We start from the raw sequence: 17,095 nt of genomic DNA, 5'->3' as shown, positions 1-17,095 counted from the left end.
AATGCACAAATGCAAAACATGCTGTTGTGGGAAATTGTTATTACAATAACAACTAGAAAAAACATGAGATTGAAGATAAGGCTTATCTTGAAATAGAATGAGTTACACCGTCACTTAGATTTACTTTGAACTAAAAGGTTTCTCAGCAGTATAAATTCTCATTATGCATCTTCAGTTTTTCTTCAAACTCAAACAACAAGACTTTTCTTAGTCTATTTTTTATGCATCTTCAGTTTTTCCTGTCAAGTAAACAGTTTTGCCAGAAACTCAATTGAATGGTTTCTCTCCTGTATAACTTCTCATGTGTCTCTTCAGAGACTTGTTCAACTGAACTACTTTCCACACATTGAACTTCAACAAACAAAGACGTTTCTTTGTCTACTTTTGAAAAAAAAAAAAAAAAAAAAACTTTTTTTTCACGATATGAGATTTCATCTCAACGATACATATCGTGACGTTTTACTATCGCGAAATTTCGTGGGACGATATATTGTGACACCCCTAGTTATATGTGAAAAAAGTAACAACAATGACTGAAAAATGCAGTCTTACGGTCTTTGCACACACAGTCCGATTGTTTTCGTATGCGTGTTTTTTAATCCGTCATCTGAAAACACAGACGGCTCCCAGCTCGCAAAAATCTATTGACTGATGCGAAAAACGCAGAAAATCGAACCTCGTCCAAAAACTTAAATGACGGACGTAATTGTCGGACTCGGTGTGTCAATGATGATTGACACAAATGAGGTCGTATTCTTTTTTTCCCCGTGCGTCAATTTCGGACGAAAATACAGACTTGGTGTGCAAAAGCTTTTACCATATATTATATACGTCAGCTAGTTATCTAGTCAAGCTATAATATGGTAAGACCTTTTTTTCTCAGTTAGTAGCAAGAGTGGCTCCGCCCATTAAGTCTAACTCAACCAATGAGATTATTTCTGCCTCCAGACAGTGTGTTCATGTGGACTTCCAAGTCGGCTGCTAAACAGCGTTGCATTCATGTGCTGTTTTGTCAGCAAAGCTGGAAGTCATACAGTAAACAAACGCAGACTTATCTTAAGCTAATTGGAATAACTTCATTCAAACAAATGTTACTGTAGGTATCTCGTTAACTTAATAAACCTAATAAAGGTGCATTATGTAGGTTTTATTATTACTGTTTACTCACCAAACTTTATTTTGCTTTGTTGAGAAGGTAAAACGTTACCATGGAGTCATACTGTACTCCAGGAACTCAGATAGCAAAATGTTCTCAGTTTCCAACTTAGTCATCCGTCTTTGGAGAGCGTTCATGTGAAATTCTCAAATGAAAGAAATTTGTTTTTCGCCCCCGATATATCCGATCCAATAGCACATGAACTCACAATAAAAGTCCAATCAGCACAAGTTCAGTTGCTGTCACTGATCTAATCGATAACATGATCCCACAGTGGATTGTGTTGTCCTCTGCATCATAGCTTCTTTGAATAGACAAAAGATTGACTTGATGTGGGATGTGGGATGTGGGGAAAATGGGATATTGTTGCTTGTCCCAGTCTGTCACAAGACACACCCCCCACAGTCAGCTTGTCAAAAATAGGGAGAGTATTCTTATTAACCGTTTCTAAACACAAATCTTCACTCATGTCTGCACATCATTTTACATTTTTAGAGAATCCAACTCAATGAATCCTATAATTCTTTCTCCCCTGAGATCATTTTAGTCGAGGGGGCAGTTTCGTTTGCTCGCATTGAGGCCAATGTGGAAGTACGAGTGTGACCTCACACTCACGAGTCACGACGTCCATCTTTTTACACGACAGTCTATGATTTGAGTTGATTATTCTTGCTTCCAACTCTCCGGTTTCCCGTCCCTTTAGGCAAAGACGCCAACATGGAGGAGCGAAAGGCGGCCATGAAGGCGGCGGACGACTTCATCAAGAAGATGGGCTATCCCAAACACACCCAGGTGCAGATCCTGCCGGAGATGGGCGAGACACCGCTCTTCAAGCAGTTCTTCAAGAACTGGCGGGACAGAGAGCAGACCGAGGGCCTGGGCGTGGCCTACATCTCCAACAGCATCGCCAAGATTGAAAAAGTCGATTTCGACGCCGCCACCCTTCATGACTCGCCCGCCATGGCCGCCCAGCACGGCATGGTGGACGATGGCACTGGAGAGAAACAGGTGAGAGGGAGGAGTCTGTCTGGTGTCTACCAGAGAACAGGTGAGAGGGAGGAGTCTGTCTGGTGTCTACCAGAGAACAGGTGAGAGGGAGGAGTCTGTCTGGTGTCTACCAGAGCCGTGTATATAGAAGAGTCACGACATCTCCATTCACTCCAATGGACCAGTTTTTTTTTTACTCTCAAGAGTTCCAGGAAGTAAGGTTCTAGATTAAGCAGCACTGTCGAGTTGCCGCAAAATGGACAGTTTGTGTTGTACTTTGAAAGTTTTTTTTCTTTTTTTTATCAAATTGTACATTATCAGCTTTATGTTAGCATTCAAAAGTAGTGCGAGACCCCTTCCTGGCTGTTCATTGGCTAATGAGTCACGCATTTTGGTCCTCTGCTGACGCCACTCTCTCTCTAAATTGCTCTGGTTTCTACTAGTCAGGCCCTTTACTGGTGAATGCATAGGTCAGTTTGCTGCGATGATAATAATAAACTTTGTTTTTGTAGCACAATTAAAAAAACAAAATATGCTTTCCAAATAATAAATCAAAATACATAAATGCAATAGACTCACATTTGTTTTTCACTGTTGCTCTCTCTCTCTTTTATACCATGATTAATGCTATAAGTCAGATTTTAAGATTACTCTTGATTGGGTTGTGGGCTACCAGGATACCACAATGTACCATGACGAGAGCAAGTGTTTTACCACCATTGCCCTTAAGGCATCTGTGGTGTAGTTTCAGACCACAATATTTTTTGTCTCCGTTTTTTAATGATCAAACACAGAATGACGAGCGCAGATACTGTGAGAGTCATCGAATATCTACTTACTTTCCATGCAGAGATCATTGTGTGTGTGGCACTATGAAGCAATTCACTTGGGTACTTTGCCAAATTGTGTCCGCGGTTTAATAAATTGTCTGTCTGTCTGTCTTGATAGATCTGGCGTATTGAGGGAGCAGACAAGGTGGCGGTGGACCCGTCCACATATGGACAGTTCTACGGAGGAGACAGCTACATCATCCTGTATAACTACCAGCATGGAGGACGCCAGGGACACATCATCTACATGTGGTGAGAAAACAAGCCTCACCAATTGTCATTTTGTCAGTTAAAGCTACGCTGAGCGAGGCTTTTAGGGCCGGTTATGCTGCGTAATTAACCACTACCTCCGACCTAGACAGTCTCGTGTCGGTGTGAGATGGAGGCTGGCGTTGGTACCGTGGAACGGCGAACATACTTCCTTGTTTGCCTGTACACAGCGCTTCCCCTGTACGTGATTTTTTTTTTTCCCATGATGGCGAAGGCGAGGCGAAGGCATGACCCGCCTCTCTCTGCCTCTGATTGGCTGACTGTACTCGGCTGCTCCCACCTTCTTTCCAGGCGAGCCAGAAGTATCTCAAACGTGAGCAGCAGCTGCAAAACAATCATTAAATCAACAAGTATGAGATACTTCATTATATGGAACGTTACAATTGCAAACCCTATATCTGAGTTATTTAGGCCTACTTAGCCTATTGCACAGACGTGTAATTTTTTCTTGTCATTCCAAATTTAATCACATTGTTGCTCTGATTAAGTAGAAGTACAGTTATTTGTGTAAAAAAACGACTGGTAAAGCAGAAGTACTGATTCAACTTAATTAGCCTACTCAAGTAAAAGGAAAAAAGTACAGGCTCTGATATATATATATGAAGTATAAAAGTAAAAGGTGTTCTGTGCAAGGCGAATAGAAACTCACGTCATATTAATATAATTCAAATACTATTCAACTTAAAAGGTCCCTTCAAAACATATTTTAAGATGCATAAAGACTATACTTTAATCGTCTAGTCTTAATCACTATGACCCACTAGCTCAGAGAGTTGGATTGCTGTCTAGTAGTTTGGAGCTTGTGGGTTTGAGCCACAGTGACTTTTGAGGTTGTGGGTTCGATCCTCAGTCAGTTTTGAATGTCGACAGCCAGAGGAAAGAGTCATTTAAAGCCCTGAGAAAACCTCGTTCAATCTGTCAGTCTGACTTGGTGGCACAGAGAGTAGGCTTGCTGCCCGGCAATATTGAGACCTCAGCCAATTTTGCAGTCGTGGGTTCGAACCTCAGTCAGTTTTGAATGGTGACAGGCAGAGGGAAGAGACAAGAGCGCCCGGAGAAGAGCTGTGAGTGTGAAGGGCAGCTGGTGGTGTGAAGGAATAATACACACAGAGACACTGGGGCCAGAGGTTGTGGGTTTGATTCCCGCTCTGCTGCCACTACCTGCAGAGACATGAGCTGAGGGTTATGAGACAGAAAACCACAGAGAGCTGAAATTTTACTGACATCAGAAGTACGTTTTATATTGCTGTGATCGTGCCTGCCTGCCGCTAGGCGTAAAAAAAACTTTTTGAAAAACTGCTCTAGACTGGGCATGTCTGGATCTCTTTGCAGTCTGTCCACAGTGTCCATTTCTGTGGATCTGTGTCGCTCTGTGTATCTGCCTGTAGGAGGCGCTATGCTGGTGATGTTAAAGACAGGGCAGTGCTGTAATATGTCTCCTCCATCGGGAACCGAACCAACAGTCTACCTGTCAGACAGAGACAGTGACACAGCCGCTCAGCCGACTGAGCTATGAGCTGTTGGGAGTTAAAGTCCTGATTTCTACACACTGTATTCACACTGACAATAACACAGCATAAAGAGTGAGACAGGTGAGATTTGTACCAGTGAGTTGAGCTAGAGTCAGGGACTGACTAGTCTCCTTCATCAGCTTATTTCTATGAGTGTTCAAACTACTGGTGATGATAAAGAAGGATCACTGCTGCAGCTTATAATGTGAGTACTTTTTAAGAAATTGCCTGAGGCTGGGATTGAACCAACAACCTTTGCATATCACACAACATTCACATGTTCATCTGAGTGAGCTATAATCCACTTTCTCTTAAGCTCTTATCATATTTAGTCAACCTGATCCTGATTTTATTTAGTCAAGTTTTCGTCAACTAAGTGTCTAAGTATTTTCATCTCATCTTAGTCAAAGAAAACCGTAACTATTCATTATAATTTCCAAACGTATTGTAAAGATATATAAATCTGTTATTCTGAAATTGTTATAAGGTTTGAATGTGCAATACAGACACAGATGTTTAACTTCTTCTTCTCTTCTGATTGGATCTCTTCCCAATTCGTCCCTCCCTAACATTTAGTCTAGTTTTCACCAGTGAAAATAGGTAGTCGACTAACATTTTTCCTCATAGTTTTCGTCTATGAAATCAACACTGCTATGGATGCATGTCTCCACCTAGTGGTGCACTCCTCTTCCAAACTCACACACACTTTTCCACAACTACACCATGTATCTGAAACAATGTTTACTTACTGTCAATCTCATCAAAGCTTCTGAAGACCATCTCCACGTGATCCCACTCCATAAAGCTGCATTTCCCAATGAAGGGCTGGGCAAACACCACATACTGATACATATTTCAATTCAAATACATGTCACTCTTGTGTTAGAATGAGTAACTGGGCATTGACACTGTTTTTCTATAACCCTTGATCAATTCTCATTAATCTTTTATCTTTTCTTTTTTATTTGTCTGTAGGCTACATACGTGCACTGCCAAGGGTAGCGGCAGCATTCTAAACCAGACCAGACTATATCAAAAACATAAACACACAGTGGCGTCTTTCATGCAGGCTAGCAAGCGAAACTGCTGTCTGTCTGACCACAGACTGTAGAAAGAGACGCAGCAGAGCCAAGCGAATGTGATTGGATGAACGTTTGACGCTCGGCCAATCACAGGCAGAGAGGGTGCCTCCAGCCTTCGCCATCATCCGGAAAGAAATATCGCCCCCTGTACACAGCGCATGCGCTATATGCCACGTATGCGCTGTGCGCCTGGCGGCCATGTTTAGAAAGTAGTACTATCTATTTACCTTAAAAAAAAAGAGCGTTTCTCAGCATTTTGGATTCATATTTCATCTTGTGGTGAGTACCCGAAAATAGCATGCAATAGAAATATGAATTGAGCGTCTGACTTCCACAGGCAGGGGATGGACTCCAGTCAGGATGAGATCGGGGCGTCGGCCATCCTCGGGGCCCAGCTGGATGACGAGCTCGGCGGCGGGCCTGTGCAGGTAAAACACACCTGTCCTTGGGCGGGGTCGTTTGTCTATTTATGTGCTCCTCATTTTCCTAAACTTCTATTTTGTTCATTCTGTGACGTCTCTGCCCTCCTCTCTTACCTGGCACAGTAACTGCCTCTCTGAACCGTTGCGTCCTCTCACTCTCTCTCCTCGCCCTCCTGCTCTTCCTCTCATCATCTCGCTCCTCCTTCGCTCCCTGCCTTTCTGACTCTTTAGGTTGTTGGTGCTCCTATAACCACTCAGGTATCCCCCCCCCCCTGTCCATCCTCCCACACTGACTCTATGATTCTGTCCAGAGCCAGTGGCAAGACGACTTTTCATGTATCAATCACGTCATTCTTGTTTCAAGGTCACTTCCTTTCCCACATTCCAGATGATCTTGATTCATCTTGGACATGACTCAGTTACAGTTACAGTTACAGTTACAGTTACAGTTATACAACCTCCGGCTCTCTCAAGACTGTACTTTGTTTTAAAGTGAGAAATAAACGGAGGCTAATTAACAGTGAAATCAGCGTGGCGGAAAACAAACAGGACATTGCAGTGTCCATGTTTATGGGAAGTTCCCTTCTCTGTCCCTCGCAGCATCAGCTCAACACACAAATAAAGTACAGTTCCCAAACTCTTCCCTGACCTGACACCTGACCTTACTTTAAACCTTGTGTTTTAAACACTGCAAATGTGCATTAATATGCATATACAGTGTCTGTATATAATTATGGTGCAATAAAACAAGAGTAGTTGGTGGTTCTTAACCTTTTTGTTTGGTGTCTCCTTAAGTAAACGTTGCCTATTTACAAATTCAGGTTGTTTCGTTTGATTAATTATCAAATTCATTAAGAAAAAATAAAAAGAAATGTCGACGAATCAGGGAAATACACAAAATAATTCATGTGCGTCATAGAAATGTGTTTTTCCCCTGGATCCCATAAATCATCTTGTGACCCCCCAAAAATATCTTGCGACCCCATGGGAGCTCCCGAACCCCAGGTTGAGAAGCTCTGCTTCAGATGATGCCCTGGCTCTGTATCAGATGTCATGTTCATGTGAGACGCTGACTGCTGCCTTTCCCTCTTCATGTGTATGTTCAGTTTGCATGTGCACCTCACATGTTCATGGCGTGTTCTGTGCTGTGGCACCTCACATGTTCATGGCGTGTTCTGTGCTGTGGCACCTCACATGTTCATGGCGTGTTCTGTGCTGTGGCACCTCACATGTTCATGGCGTGTTCTGTGCTGTGGCACCTCACATGTTCATGGCGTGTTCTGTGCTGTGGCACCTCACATGTTCATGGCGTGTTCTGTGCTGTGGCACCTCACATGTTCATGGCGTGTTCTGTGCTGTGGCACCTCACATGTTCATGGCGTGTTCTGTGCTATGGCACCTCACATGTTCATGGCGTGTTCTGTGCTATGGCACCTCACATGTTCATGGCGTGTTCTGTGCTGTGGCGTGACTGATGACGCGTGAAATGCTCAAGTCTGGTAAAACATGGAAATAGGAAATCATATCAACAACTAAAACAATCAACAAGTGATGAATTTGTTCTCTAGCGTGGTAAAAACCATCCTGATAACTTGACCTCATATTCTGTTTCACTCTGTATCAGTCTAGACTTGTACCCGCCCCCTCTAACCCTAACCCCGCCCCCAGCGAGTTTGAAATTAGAATGTAACCGGCCAACCAGGGCCGATCAGAGTAAAGGCCGCCATTAGTGCAGTTGCAGACAGACAGACGGACGGACGGACGGACGGACGGAAAGACAGACAGACAGACAGACAGACAGACAGACAGACACAGACAGACAGACAGACAGACAGACAGACAGTCAGACAGACAGAGAGCATGCTGGGAATTCACTCAACACAGACAAACAAAGAGAATAGAGGGAAAAGAAAGAGCAGGAATTTACAAGCACCGGGAATGTTTTTGTGGCTCTGTTTGGAACTGCACAACTATGGATCCCAATGATGTAAACTCATCAATGAATATGATCAGATGAACTGATCATAGCTCCTCCCACCTTCTCCCAGTCATGAATATTCATGACAATAACAGACCCATAATGCTGTGCAGACGACGTAGCTTGTGTCATCACCTTGCGTCCTACATCCAGAAATCCTGTCGCTCACCATCTTGGACACAGACAGTGAGCTGGCACACAGCTCAATGCTGCCATCTTGTGTGGGGACTGGGGAGTGCTGCACACATCACAAAGCACAATGCTGGGTGACAGCATGGGAGGGAGGTTATGATGTTGTTGTTGTTGTTGTTGTTGTTGGTGTCATCTGTCTACCCCCCCTCCCCACCATATTTGTTGTGTCACTTTGAGAAATCATGTCAATGAAGCATGGTTTGCTATGAGAATCACTGTAAACATCTAATCATAGCTGGTGTTTTTATATCTGTGTGTGTGTGTGTGTGTGTGTGTGTGTGTGTGTGCGTGTGCGTGTGCGTGTGCGTGTGTGTCAGGTGAGGGTGGTGCAAGGTAAGGAACCGGCCCATCTGATGAGTCTGTTTGGAGGGCAGCCCATGGTGGTGTATAAGGGAGGCACGTCCAGAGGCGGAGGTCAGTCCGCCCCGGCCGAAACGCGCCTCTTCCAGGTGCGCTCCAACTCAACGGGACACACGAGAGCTGTGGAGGTAAGAGAACACGAGCCACTCGCTTTGTGAGACGTTTGAAGAAGATTCAGTGCCTCGTAAATATTTGACTTGTCTTTTCAGACTTTGCTAGGACAATCAGTCTATAGGAATTTGTCTTGGTGGCATTGGAGCAGAGACATTATTGACAATCGTATTGAAATAAGTTGATTCATGAGTTAGTCAATTGTTTGAAAATTAATTGATTTTGAAAATGATTCTGATTGATTTTGATCAATTTTGATAATTGGTTGTTTTAGTCCTTTATCAAGTGAAAATACCAAACAATTCTTACAGCTTTACAAATGCTAGGATTTGCTTGCTTAAAGGACCGGTGTGTAGGATTTAGTGGCATCTAGCGGTGAAGTTGCAGATTGCAACCCTGGAAACCCTTTGGAAAAGTACACGCTTTCTTTAGTTACGTAGAAGTACAGTTAATTGTGTAAAAAAAAGACTCTGGTAAAAGTAGAAGTACTGATTCAACTTAATTACTCAGGTAAAAGTAAAAAAGTACAGGCTCTGAAATGTACTCAAGTATAAAAATAAAAAGTATTTTCTGTGCCAGGCAAATAGAAACGCATCATATTAATATAATTCAAATACTATTGAACTTAATCAACAATCTGTGTGTCCAAACCCATCCAGCTTGACGCCGCGGCCTCCAACCTGAACTCCAACGATGCGTTCATGGTGCTGAGCCCCGCGGGCTCCTTCATGTGGGTGGGCCAGGGAGCCAGCGACACGGAGAAGCAGGGAGCGCAGCAGCTCTGTGACATCCTGTCTGTCTCTGCGTCCCAACTGCCTGAGGGAGGAGAGAGCGGTGAGAAAACAACACTCTCACATTACCCCAGACTACAACTCTGTTAGGCCATGTTCACATTACAGGCAAATCTGATTTGCTGATGAAGTCATTAATCATCATTATCTTGATTGGTTTCCCAAATCTGATTTGGGAGTGTGTCCGCACTGCCACAAATCTGATTCTCAAGTCAGATCTGTGTGTCCAGACCTAAACAGCCTATCTGCATGGGTTGCTATGGTAACGACGTGGGTGTCAGTAAATACGTACGTTGGTGACGTGGTTTTCCTGCGCAGAAGCATTTAATGACGAGTTGCGAGTGACGTTCAAATCAGATTTGGTGGATCTGCGCGTCTGCACTGAAGTTACATCAGTCGAAAGCAGATTGGAAATTACCTCCATATGTGGTTTGGGAAAAGTGACACAAATCAGACTTGGAGCATCCAGACTCATAAAACCAATCTGGATAAAGTCATTAATAGGTCACTAAAGTTCACAAATCAGATTTGGCCTCCTAGTCTGAACATGGCCTCAGTGTAGGAAAAGTGGTTGCTCAATCAGGTTCATTATGTCTTCTTATTTCAAATGATAGTTTTTGTTTCTTTTAAACAGACAAATGTGTAGTAGATGTTTTTTTTTACCTCGACAGTTTCGACTGACATCTGAAGTCTTCCTCAGAAGCGACAAATGACAGCTGTGACGTGTCAACATCTGTTTTGAGCAGGGCGTCGCCAGCCTGACAGATCTGATATGTGTACATAAATGCGTCCACTGGGGGCGATTTTCCATGCAGATACTGCCTTGTTACATTATTGAAAGTAGGCTATAGCAGAGGTTCTCGAATGTTTTTCAGCCAAGGACCCCTTACAAGATAGAAAATATACCGGGGACCCCCTCATTCAGAATTTGTGATTTTGGGCTAAGCTTAATTGTTTCCACGGTAACGTGCTTGGCTTTTAAATTGATAGGTTAGATTAGAATATAATCCATGAACCATTTTAGATTTAAAGCATACAATATCTTCGTTGAACTATGAAGCTTTTGAAGATTTTTTTTTTTTTTTTTTTTTTTTCCTGAAAACTTTTCGCTGACCCCCTGGCAAAGTGGCATCGACCCCTGGGGGTCCCCGGAGCCCCATTTGAGAACCACTGGGCTATAGTTTGTAGACATATTCAGAGGTTAGTATGGTTTAGTTCATAAGTTCAATAAAAGCAACCAGCAGGGGCAGCGAGAATCACTTTACCTGTTAATGACTGAGGAGGTGCTTCTGTGTGTGCACAGACGACTTCTGGGAGGCGCTGGGAGGAAAGGCGGAGTACCGCACCTCCACCAGACTGAAGGACAAGATGGACAGTCATCCACCCAGGCTCTTCGCTTGCTCCAACAAGACCGGAAACTTCGTCGTAAGTCCTCAGTTGTCAGAGAACAACGATGAGTTGATGAGAGCAATTTGATTCTTATTGATTTATTGCATTTTGGGATGCAGTAAATCATATGATCATAATACAGCTTCACTAATCCTGCCCCCTCTCCCAGATTGAGGAGGTGCCTGGGGAGATCACTCAGGATGACCTCGCCACTGATGATGTCATGATCCTGGACACCTGGGAGCAGGTGAGTAAACTAGTGATGTCACTGCTGTGCCTCACTGTTCACTGATATGCGAGGGAAAACATTTAACGGTCATTCCCAAATCCCATCTTCAGGTGTTTGTCTGGATCGGCAGTGAAGCCCACGAGGAAGAGAAGACTGAAGCGATGACCTCAGGTGAGGAAGCACGAGAAGAAGCTAAAACACTAGACATCATGCTGTTATGTCCATGAACAGAAGTCATTTGCACCAGTGGAATTTGAAGGGAAATACAGCTAATATCGATTTTAAAATAAATTTCAATCACACAAATACTTTAAAGGACCCCCTGCCTAAACCATGTTGTGCAGAAATATATCTTAGTTCAGATGATTTCTTTGTTGTTTTCTTTCTTTCTAAATGGGTTGGACAAACTGGCGTCTAATCTATAAATAATATAAATATAAGAATATAATATAAAATATTGTTTCATTAGTCACATATGTTGTCTCATTATGGACATCCAGTAGTTTTAAATTTGGATAGGAGAAGAATAATGTTACTTTTGTTACCGTTTCCCATTACTGTTTTACATAGAGCAAACACACATCATCCACTATGTGATTGTCTGTGCATTAAGTGGACATGAAGTACCGGTAGTTTAAATAATGCGATGGTCTTGTCCCCCAGCGGTGCGTTACATCGAGACAGATCCCGCCAACCGAGACCGCAGGACTCCCATCGTTAAGATCAAGCAGGGCTTCGAGCCGCCAACCTTCACCGGCTGGTTCCTGGGTTGGGACCACGACTACTGGACCACCGACCCGCTGGAGCGGGCCATGGCTGAACTGGCGCTGTGAGCTCTCGCCTGCCAATCATCCGTCTCCTCCCCAATCCTACTCAACCCGACCTCTGACCCCTGCTGCCCTACCGCCAAGCACTGAGCTCCACTCATGAGACTTTCAACAGGCAGTCACCAAAACTCTGCCTATTCAACTTCCTGCCCTCACAAGGACAGGAAGAGGTGTTTTTTTTGTTTTCTTTTTTTACTTTGTGTCAAACCCTTTTAGTGTTTTAAAGAGCCAACTAGCGTAGCGCAATCCTGAGTAAGAGACACAGATCAATGGTGCAGTTAGTATTTCAATCCGCTCTGTCCCACAATGCAACTGTGTAACGCTTTTATACCTATTATGAAAGGAGTGTGTGGAAGTGACCAATAGAAATCGAGCTTTAAGGGACACCCAGCCTTCCTGTAGGATTTTGCACGCACGCACCGCACTCAGTTGTGTCTTTTATTAATGAATGAAGTACTTTTTAAATGTATCTAATTAGTTTTGATATGTTTTCACAGTAAGAGCCTACTCACTGTTGAATAGTAAAGGAGAGGTACATAGAGTAAGACATAAGCCTCGGTGTGTGTAGTAGCATTGGAAAACTCACTGCCAAGAAGAATATACACCTATTAACCCATTGATACCTGATGCAGCATTTGCTTGTACATCCCTCATTTGTGTGTGTATCCCTTTAAGACCGCGAACCTTAAAGGGATACACACACAAATGCATCAGGTATCAATGGGTTAAAAAAAGCAATAGAACCAATGCCTTAATCTTCCTTCCTTCAGTTTATATCGGTTATATTTGAGGTACTTTGCCAGTTTAAGGCTTAACTTGTTAGACAAGTTGTTTGTGCCTTCAAGAGTTTAGAGGCTTTGTCATGAGCGATATTACTTATGGTATTTATTTGCAAAAAAGTCAAAGTGACAGCTTCTCTTTTGGCTGCGGCCCGTCACCGTGCCAGAGAAGCTAGAAGCTTGAGAGATGCTGCAGTGACTTTCAAGGGAAATCAAAGCTTTGCTGCTTTCCAAACCAATCACATCCCCTCAGATACTTGCTATGGTTTCCCCACGCCTTGACCCTTGACCTTGAGCCTTGCTATTGTTCCAATAAAACCCAGATGTAAAACATGCATCTGCTGTGTCCCGTCTCTTTACATTCACTCACACTTTCAACAATGTTCTGCTTACAAATAACAATTGTGGCAAAAAAACAACTGTTAGGATAGTTAACGTGTTTATTTGTTGTCTTAAAATATATGTCAAGATATAATAAAATAATATCAAACATTAGCAAACTGTAGAAAAAGAACAAGTTATTGGCGCAAACGAACATGGATAAAAAATGAAAAACAATCAAAATGTAATGTTTATGCAACATTTTTCGATGTGGCGGAACTCAAAACTATGGGGGAAAACCTAAAGTAATTGTTTGTTTTCATGACTTAAGGTTTTCTTTTGGGAGTGGAAATGTAATAATTAGAGAAGTGAGCTTGTCCCCCCAAGGTTTGAGACAACTACCGCTGACTTGCTCTTGGGCAAGGCATTCAACCTGTAACAATACTCCAGAGTAGCTGCTCAGTGGCTGACAGCAGTTAGGGCCGGGCGATAGGGTTGAAATAAATATCACAATAAACATACTTATTTTCAACACAGATGCATATCACTATACGGCTCAGGTAAGCAAAACCACATTGTATAATCAAATTAATATTCATCCCACTGAACCGATCGGTAATATTAGGTGTGATGTCAAGCAAAACAAATGAATCATATTCCTACCAGACTCCATTTTGTCTGAGTTTTTAAATAAAATTGGTCTTTCATCTGTTTAGACAGCAGAATATTCCCAAATCATCATGTCATCACAATATGATTCCAATAAAAAAGTTTAGACAGCAGAATATTCTCAAATCACCATGTCATCATCACTATATGATTCCAATAGAAATGATAAACAATATTGAATTATTGCCCGGCCCAAAGGACAATAGGCTGTACTGTGCAGCTCCAGTAGGCCTATGTATGTAACACTCTCTCCTCTCCCCCACAACACCCAGCAGCCATTTCTGATCTTACAGTCAACTTGCCAGGTTAAAAATAAGTTCTAGTGCCAGTCTAAATAGACTCAGTCTAAATAGACTCAAGTGTGGATTTCCCCAGACTGAAAACACGTCTGTGCTGCACAGCTGCAGCAAGTTATTATTAACTATGGCTAACAATTCACACATATATGATGTCTCCCTTCACACACATATATTCCCACCAACCTTTCTCATTCAGAAAGGAAGGAGGAAAGAAAAACAAGCAGCAGACTAAACATGGGTCCCATAACTACAAACACAAAGCCTCTCTAGCTATAGCAAAATGATAAAGATCAGAGTACTGCATTTATATACGGTAACAATGAGTACCTATAGGTTATATACAGTTCATGTATATAGTTCTTGTAACAACACTACTGACGCTTCTGTCTATGCATGGCAGGTGTGAGCTGGATAAACATGAAGATGTATGAAAATATTGGATAGGTTTTAACACAGTTTGACAGTTAAAAATATACTTCCATTTGGAAATGCATAGAAATGTAATACCAATGTGTGACATGAGATCGTAAACTGAATCAATGGCAGTATCTTAAAGCTTTTGGCTGATAGTTGCGATAAAAGTACTTTCATTCACATACAGACCCAGATTCCTGCTGCTCCTCCTAATACTGGACAGGGAACTCACTATATAGAATATATATACTGTATATATACATGTAGAATACATACTGTATATATACATGTAGAATACATACTGTAAACGTGTACAAATATCCAGCTTGATGACCAGTAACAGTTAACCTGTTAAGGTCCAAGTCCTAGCTTTCACTAATCCAACAGTATCGCCAACAGCGGAAAGTGTTTCTGAGTGTGTAACAAAGGGAAAAGTGTGAGTGTGGTGTAAGGCCACGTGTCGGCAGGTACCTTCCTTTACAATGCTTACTTGATTTAATTTACCAATGGAGCGGAGGTGCTGGGATCCAAATTAAGCAAAACAATCAAACTTTACAGTCAGTTAATTTCCAGGCCGACGCGACGTTAACTTAGAAACACCTCTAATCATAATATCCACCTCTCTCTGAACGTCTCCAAGACAAAGGAGATCATTGTAGACTACAGAAGGGGGGGGGGGCGCACACCCCCCAATCACCATCAACGGCACAGTGGTGGAAAGGGTGGACAGCTTCAAGTACCTGGGAGTCAACATCCACCAGGACCTGACATGGGCCGGCCACACCGCCACTGTCGTCAAAAAGGCCCAACAGCGACTACACGGACTCAGGCGCCTGAAGAAATTCGGGCTAAGGCCAAAAATCCTCAGGGACTTCTACAGAGGCACCATTGAAAGCCTGCTGACTGGCTGCTTCACCACCATGGACCGCAGGGCGCCAAGAAGGGTGAGGCGCGCGGCCCAGCACGTAACAGGATGTGAGCTGCCAGAACTGCAAGATCTGTACAACCAGCGGTGCCTCAGGAGGTCCCTGAAGATCATCAAAGACACAAACCATCCCCACAACAGTCTGTTCTCCCTGCTACCCTCAGGGAGGAGATACAGGGTCCCAAGAGCACGCACAAATCGCTTGAGGGACAGTTTCTTCTCACAGGCCACGAGACTCCTTAACATATACAAATAGTGTAGTAGCTGTACTGTACCACACTGTAGCTGCTACCATCACGTATGACTAATGTTCAACAGTATGTTTAATTAGGTATATGCTACTTGCATAATACCTAATATAGGAGAGCGCCTGTTACCGAGGTGTAACGTTCTAGCGGATAGCGCCTGGTACCGAGGTGTAACATTCTAGAGGAGAGCGCCTGTTACCGAGGTGTAACGTTCTAGAGGAGAGCGCCTGTTACCAAGGTGTAACGTTCTAGAGGAGAGTGCCTGTTACCGAGGTGTAACGTTCTAGCGGATAGCGCCTGGTACCGAGGTGTAACATTCTAGAGGAGAGCGCCTGTTACCGAGGTGTAACGTTCTAGAGGGGAGCGCCTGTTACCAAGGTGTAACGTTCTAGAGGAGAGCGCCTGTTACCGAGGTGTAACGTTCTAGAGGAGAGCGCCTGTTACCGAGGTGTAACGTTCTAGAGGAGAGCGCCTGTTACCGAGGTGTAACGTTCTAGAGGAGAGCGCCTGTTACCGAGGTGTAACGTTCTAGAGGAGAGCGCCTGTTACCGAGGTGTAACGTTCTAGAGGAGAGCGCCTGTGACCGAGGTGTAACGTTCTAGAGGAGAGCGCCTGTTACCGATGTGTAACGTTCTAGTGAGAGCGCCTGTTACCGAGGTGTAACGTTCTAGAGGAGAGCGCCTGTTACCGAGGTGTAACGTTCTAGAGGAGAGCGCCTGTGACCGAGGTGTAGCGTTCTAGAGGAGAGCGCCTGTTACCGATGTGTAACGTTCTAGTGAGAGCGCCTGTTACCGAGGTGTAACGTTCTAGCGGATAGCGCCTGTTACCGAGGTGTAACGTTCTAGAGGAGAGTGCCTGTTACCGAGGTGTAACGTTCTAGAGAGCGCCTGTTACCGAGGTGTAACGTTCTAGAGGAGAGCGCCTGTTACCGAGGTGTAACGTTCTAGAGGAGAGCGCCTGTTACCGAGGTGTAACGTTCTAGAGGAGAGCGCCTGTTACCGAGGTGTAACGTTCTAGAGGAGAGCGCCTGTTACCGAGGTGTAACATTCAGGAGGAGAGCGCCTGTTACCGAGGTGTAACGTTCTAGAGGAGAGCGCCTGTTACCGAGGTGTAACGTTCTAGAGGAGAGCGCCTGTTACCGAGGTGTAACGTTCTAGAGGAGAGCGCCTGTTACCGAGGTGTAACGTTCTAGAGGAGAGCGCCTGTTACCGAGGTGTAACGTTCTAGAGGAGAGCGCCTGTTACCGAGGTGTAACGTTCTAGAGGAGAGTGCCTGTTACCGAGGTGTAACGTTCTAGAGGAGAGC

At 43.7% G+C, this 17,095-nt stretch overlaps 1 protein-coding gene across 1 annotated transcript in view; it reads left to right on the top strand.

Moving 5' to 3' along the window:
• gsna (gelsolin a) overlaps positions 1-14,625 on the top strand; it is a 43,673-nt gene extending 29,048 nt beyond the window's left edge. The window contains exons 8-16 of the mRNA XM_083639145.1: positions 1,860-2,164; positions 3,092-3,225; positions 6,174-6,264; positions 8,746-8,916; positions 9,559-9,733; positions 10,994-11,115; positions 11,249-11,326; positions 11,419-11,479; positions 11,972-14,625. Of these exons, the coding sequence (XP_083495271.1) occupies positions 1,860-2,164; positions 3,092-3,225; positions 6,174-6,264; positions 8,746-8,916; positions 9,559-9,733; positions 10,994-11,115; positions 11,249-11,326; positions 11,419-11,479; positions 11,972-12,141 (1,307 nt within the window). The 3' untranslated portion in view covers positions 12,142-14,625. The remainder of the gene's footprint in view (positions 1-1,859; positions 2,165-3,091; positions 3,226-6,173; positions 6,265-8,745; positions 8,917-9,558; positions 9,734-10,993; positions 11,116-11,248; positions 11,327-11,418; positions 11,480-11,971) is intronic.
• The last annotated feature ends 2,470 nt before the right edge of the window (positions 14,626-17,095 follow it).

Source organism: Poromitra crassiceps (genome assembly GCF_964638095.1).
Source record: "Poromitra crassiceps genome assembly, chromosome: 6".
Classification (NCBI taxonomy): domain Eukaryota; kingdom Metazoa; phylum Chordata; class Actinopteri; order Beryciformes; family Melamphaidae; genus Poromitra; species Poromitra crassiceps.
This window is presented reverse-complemented; position numbering and strand designations above follow the sequence as displayed.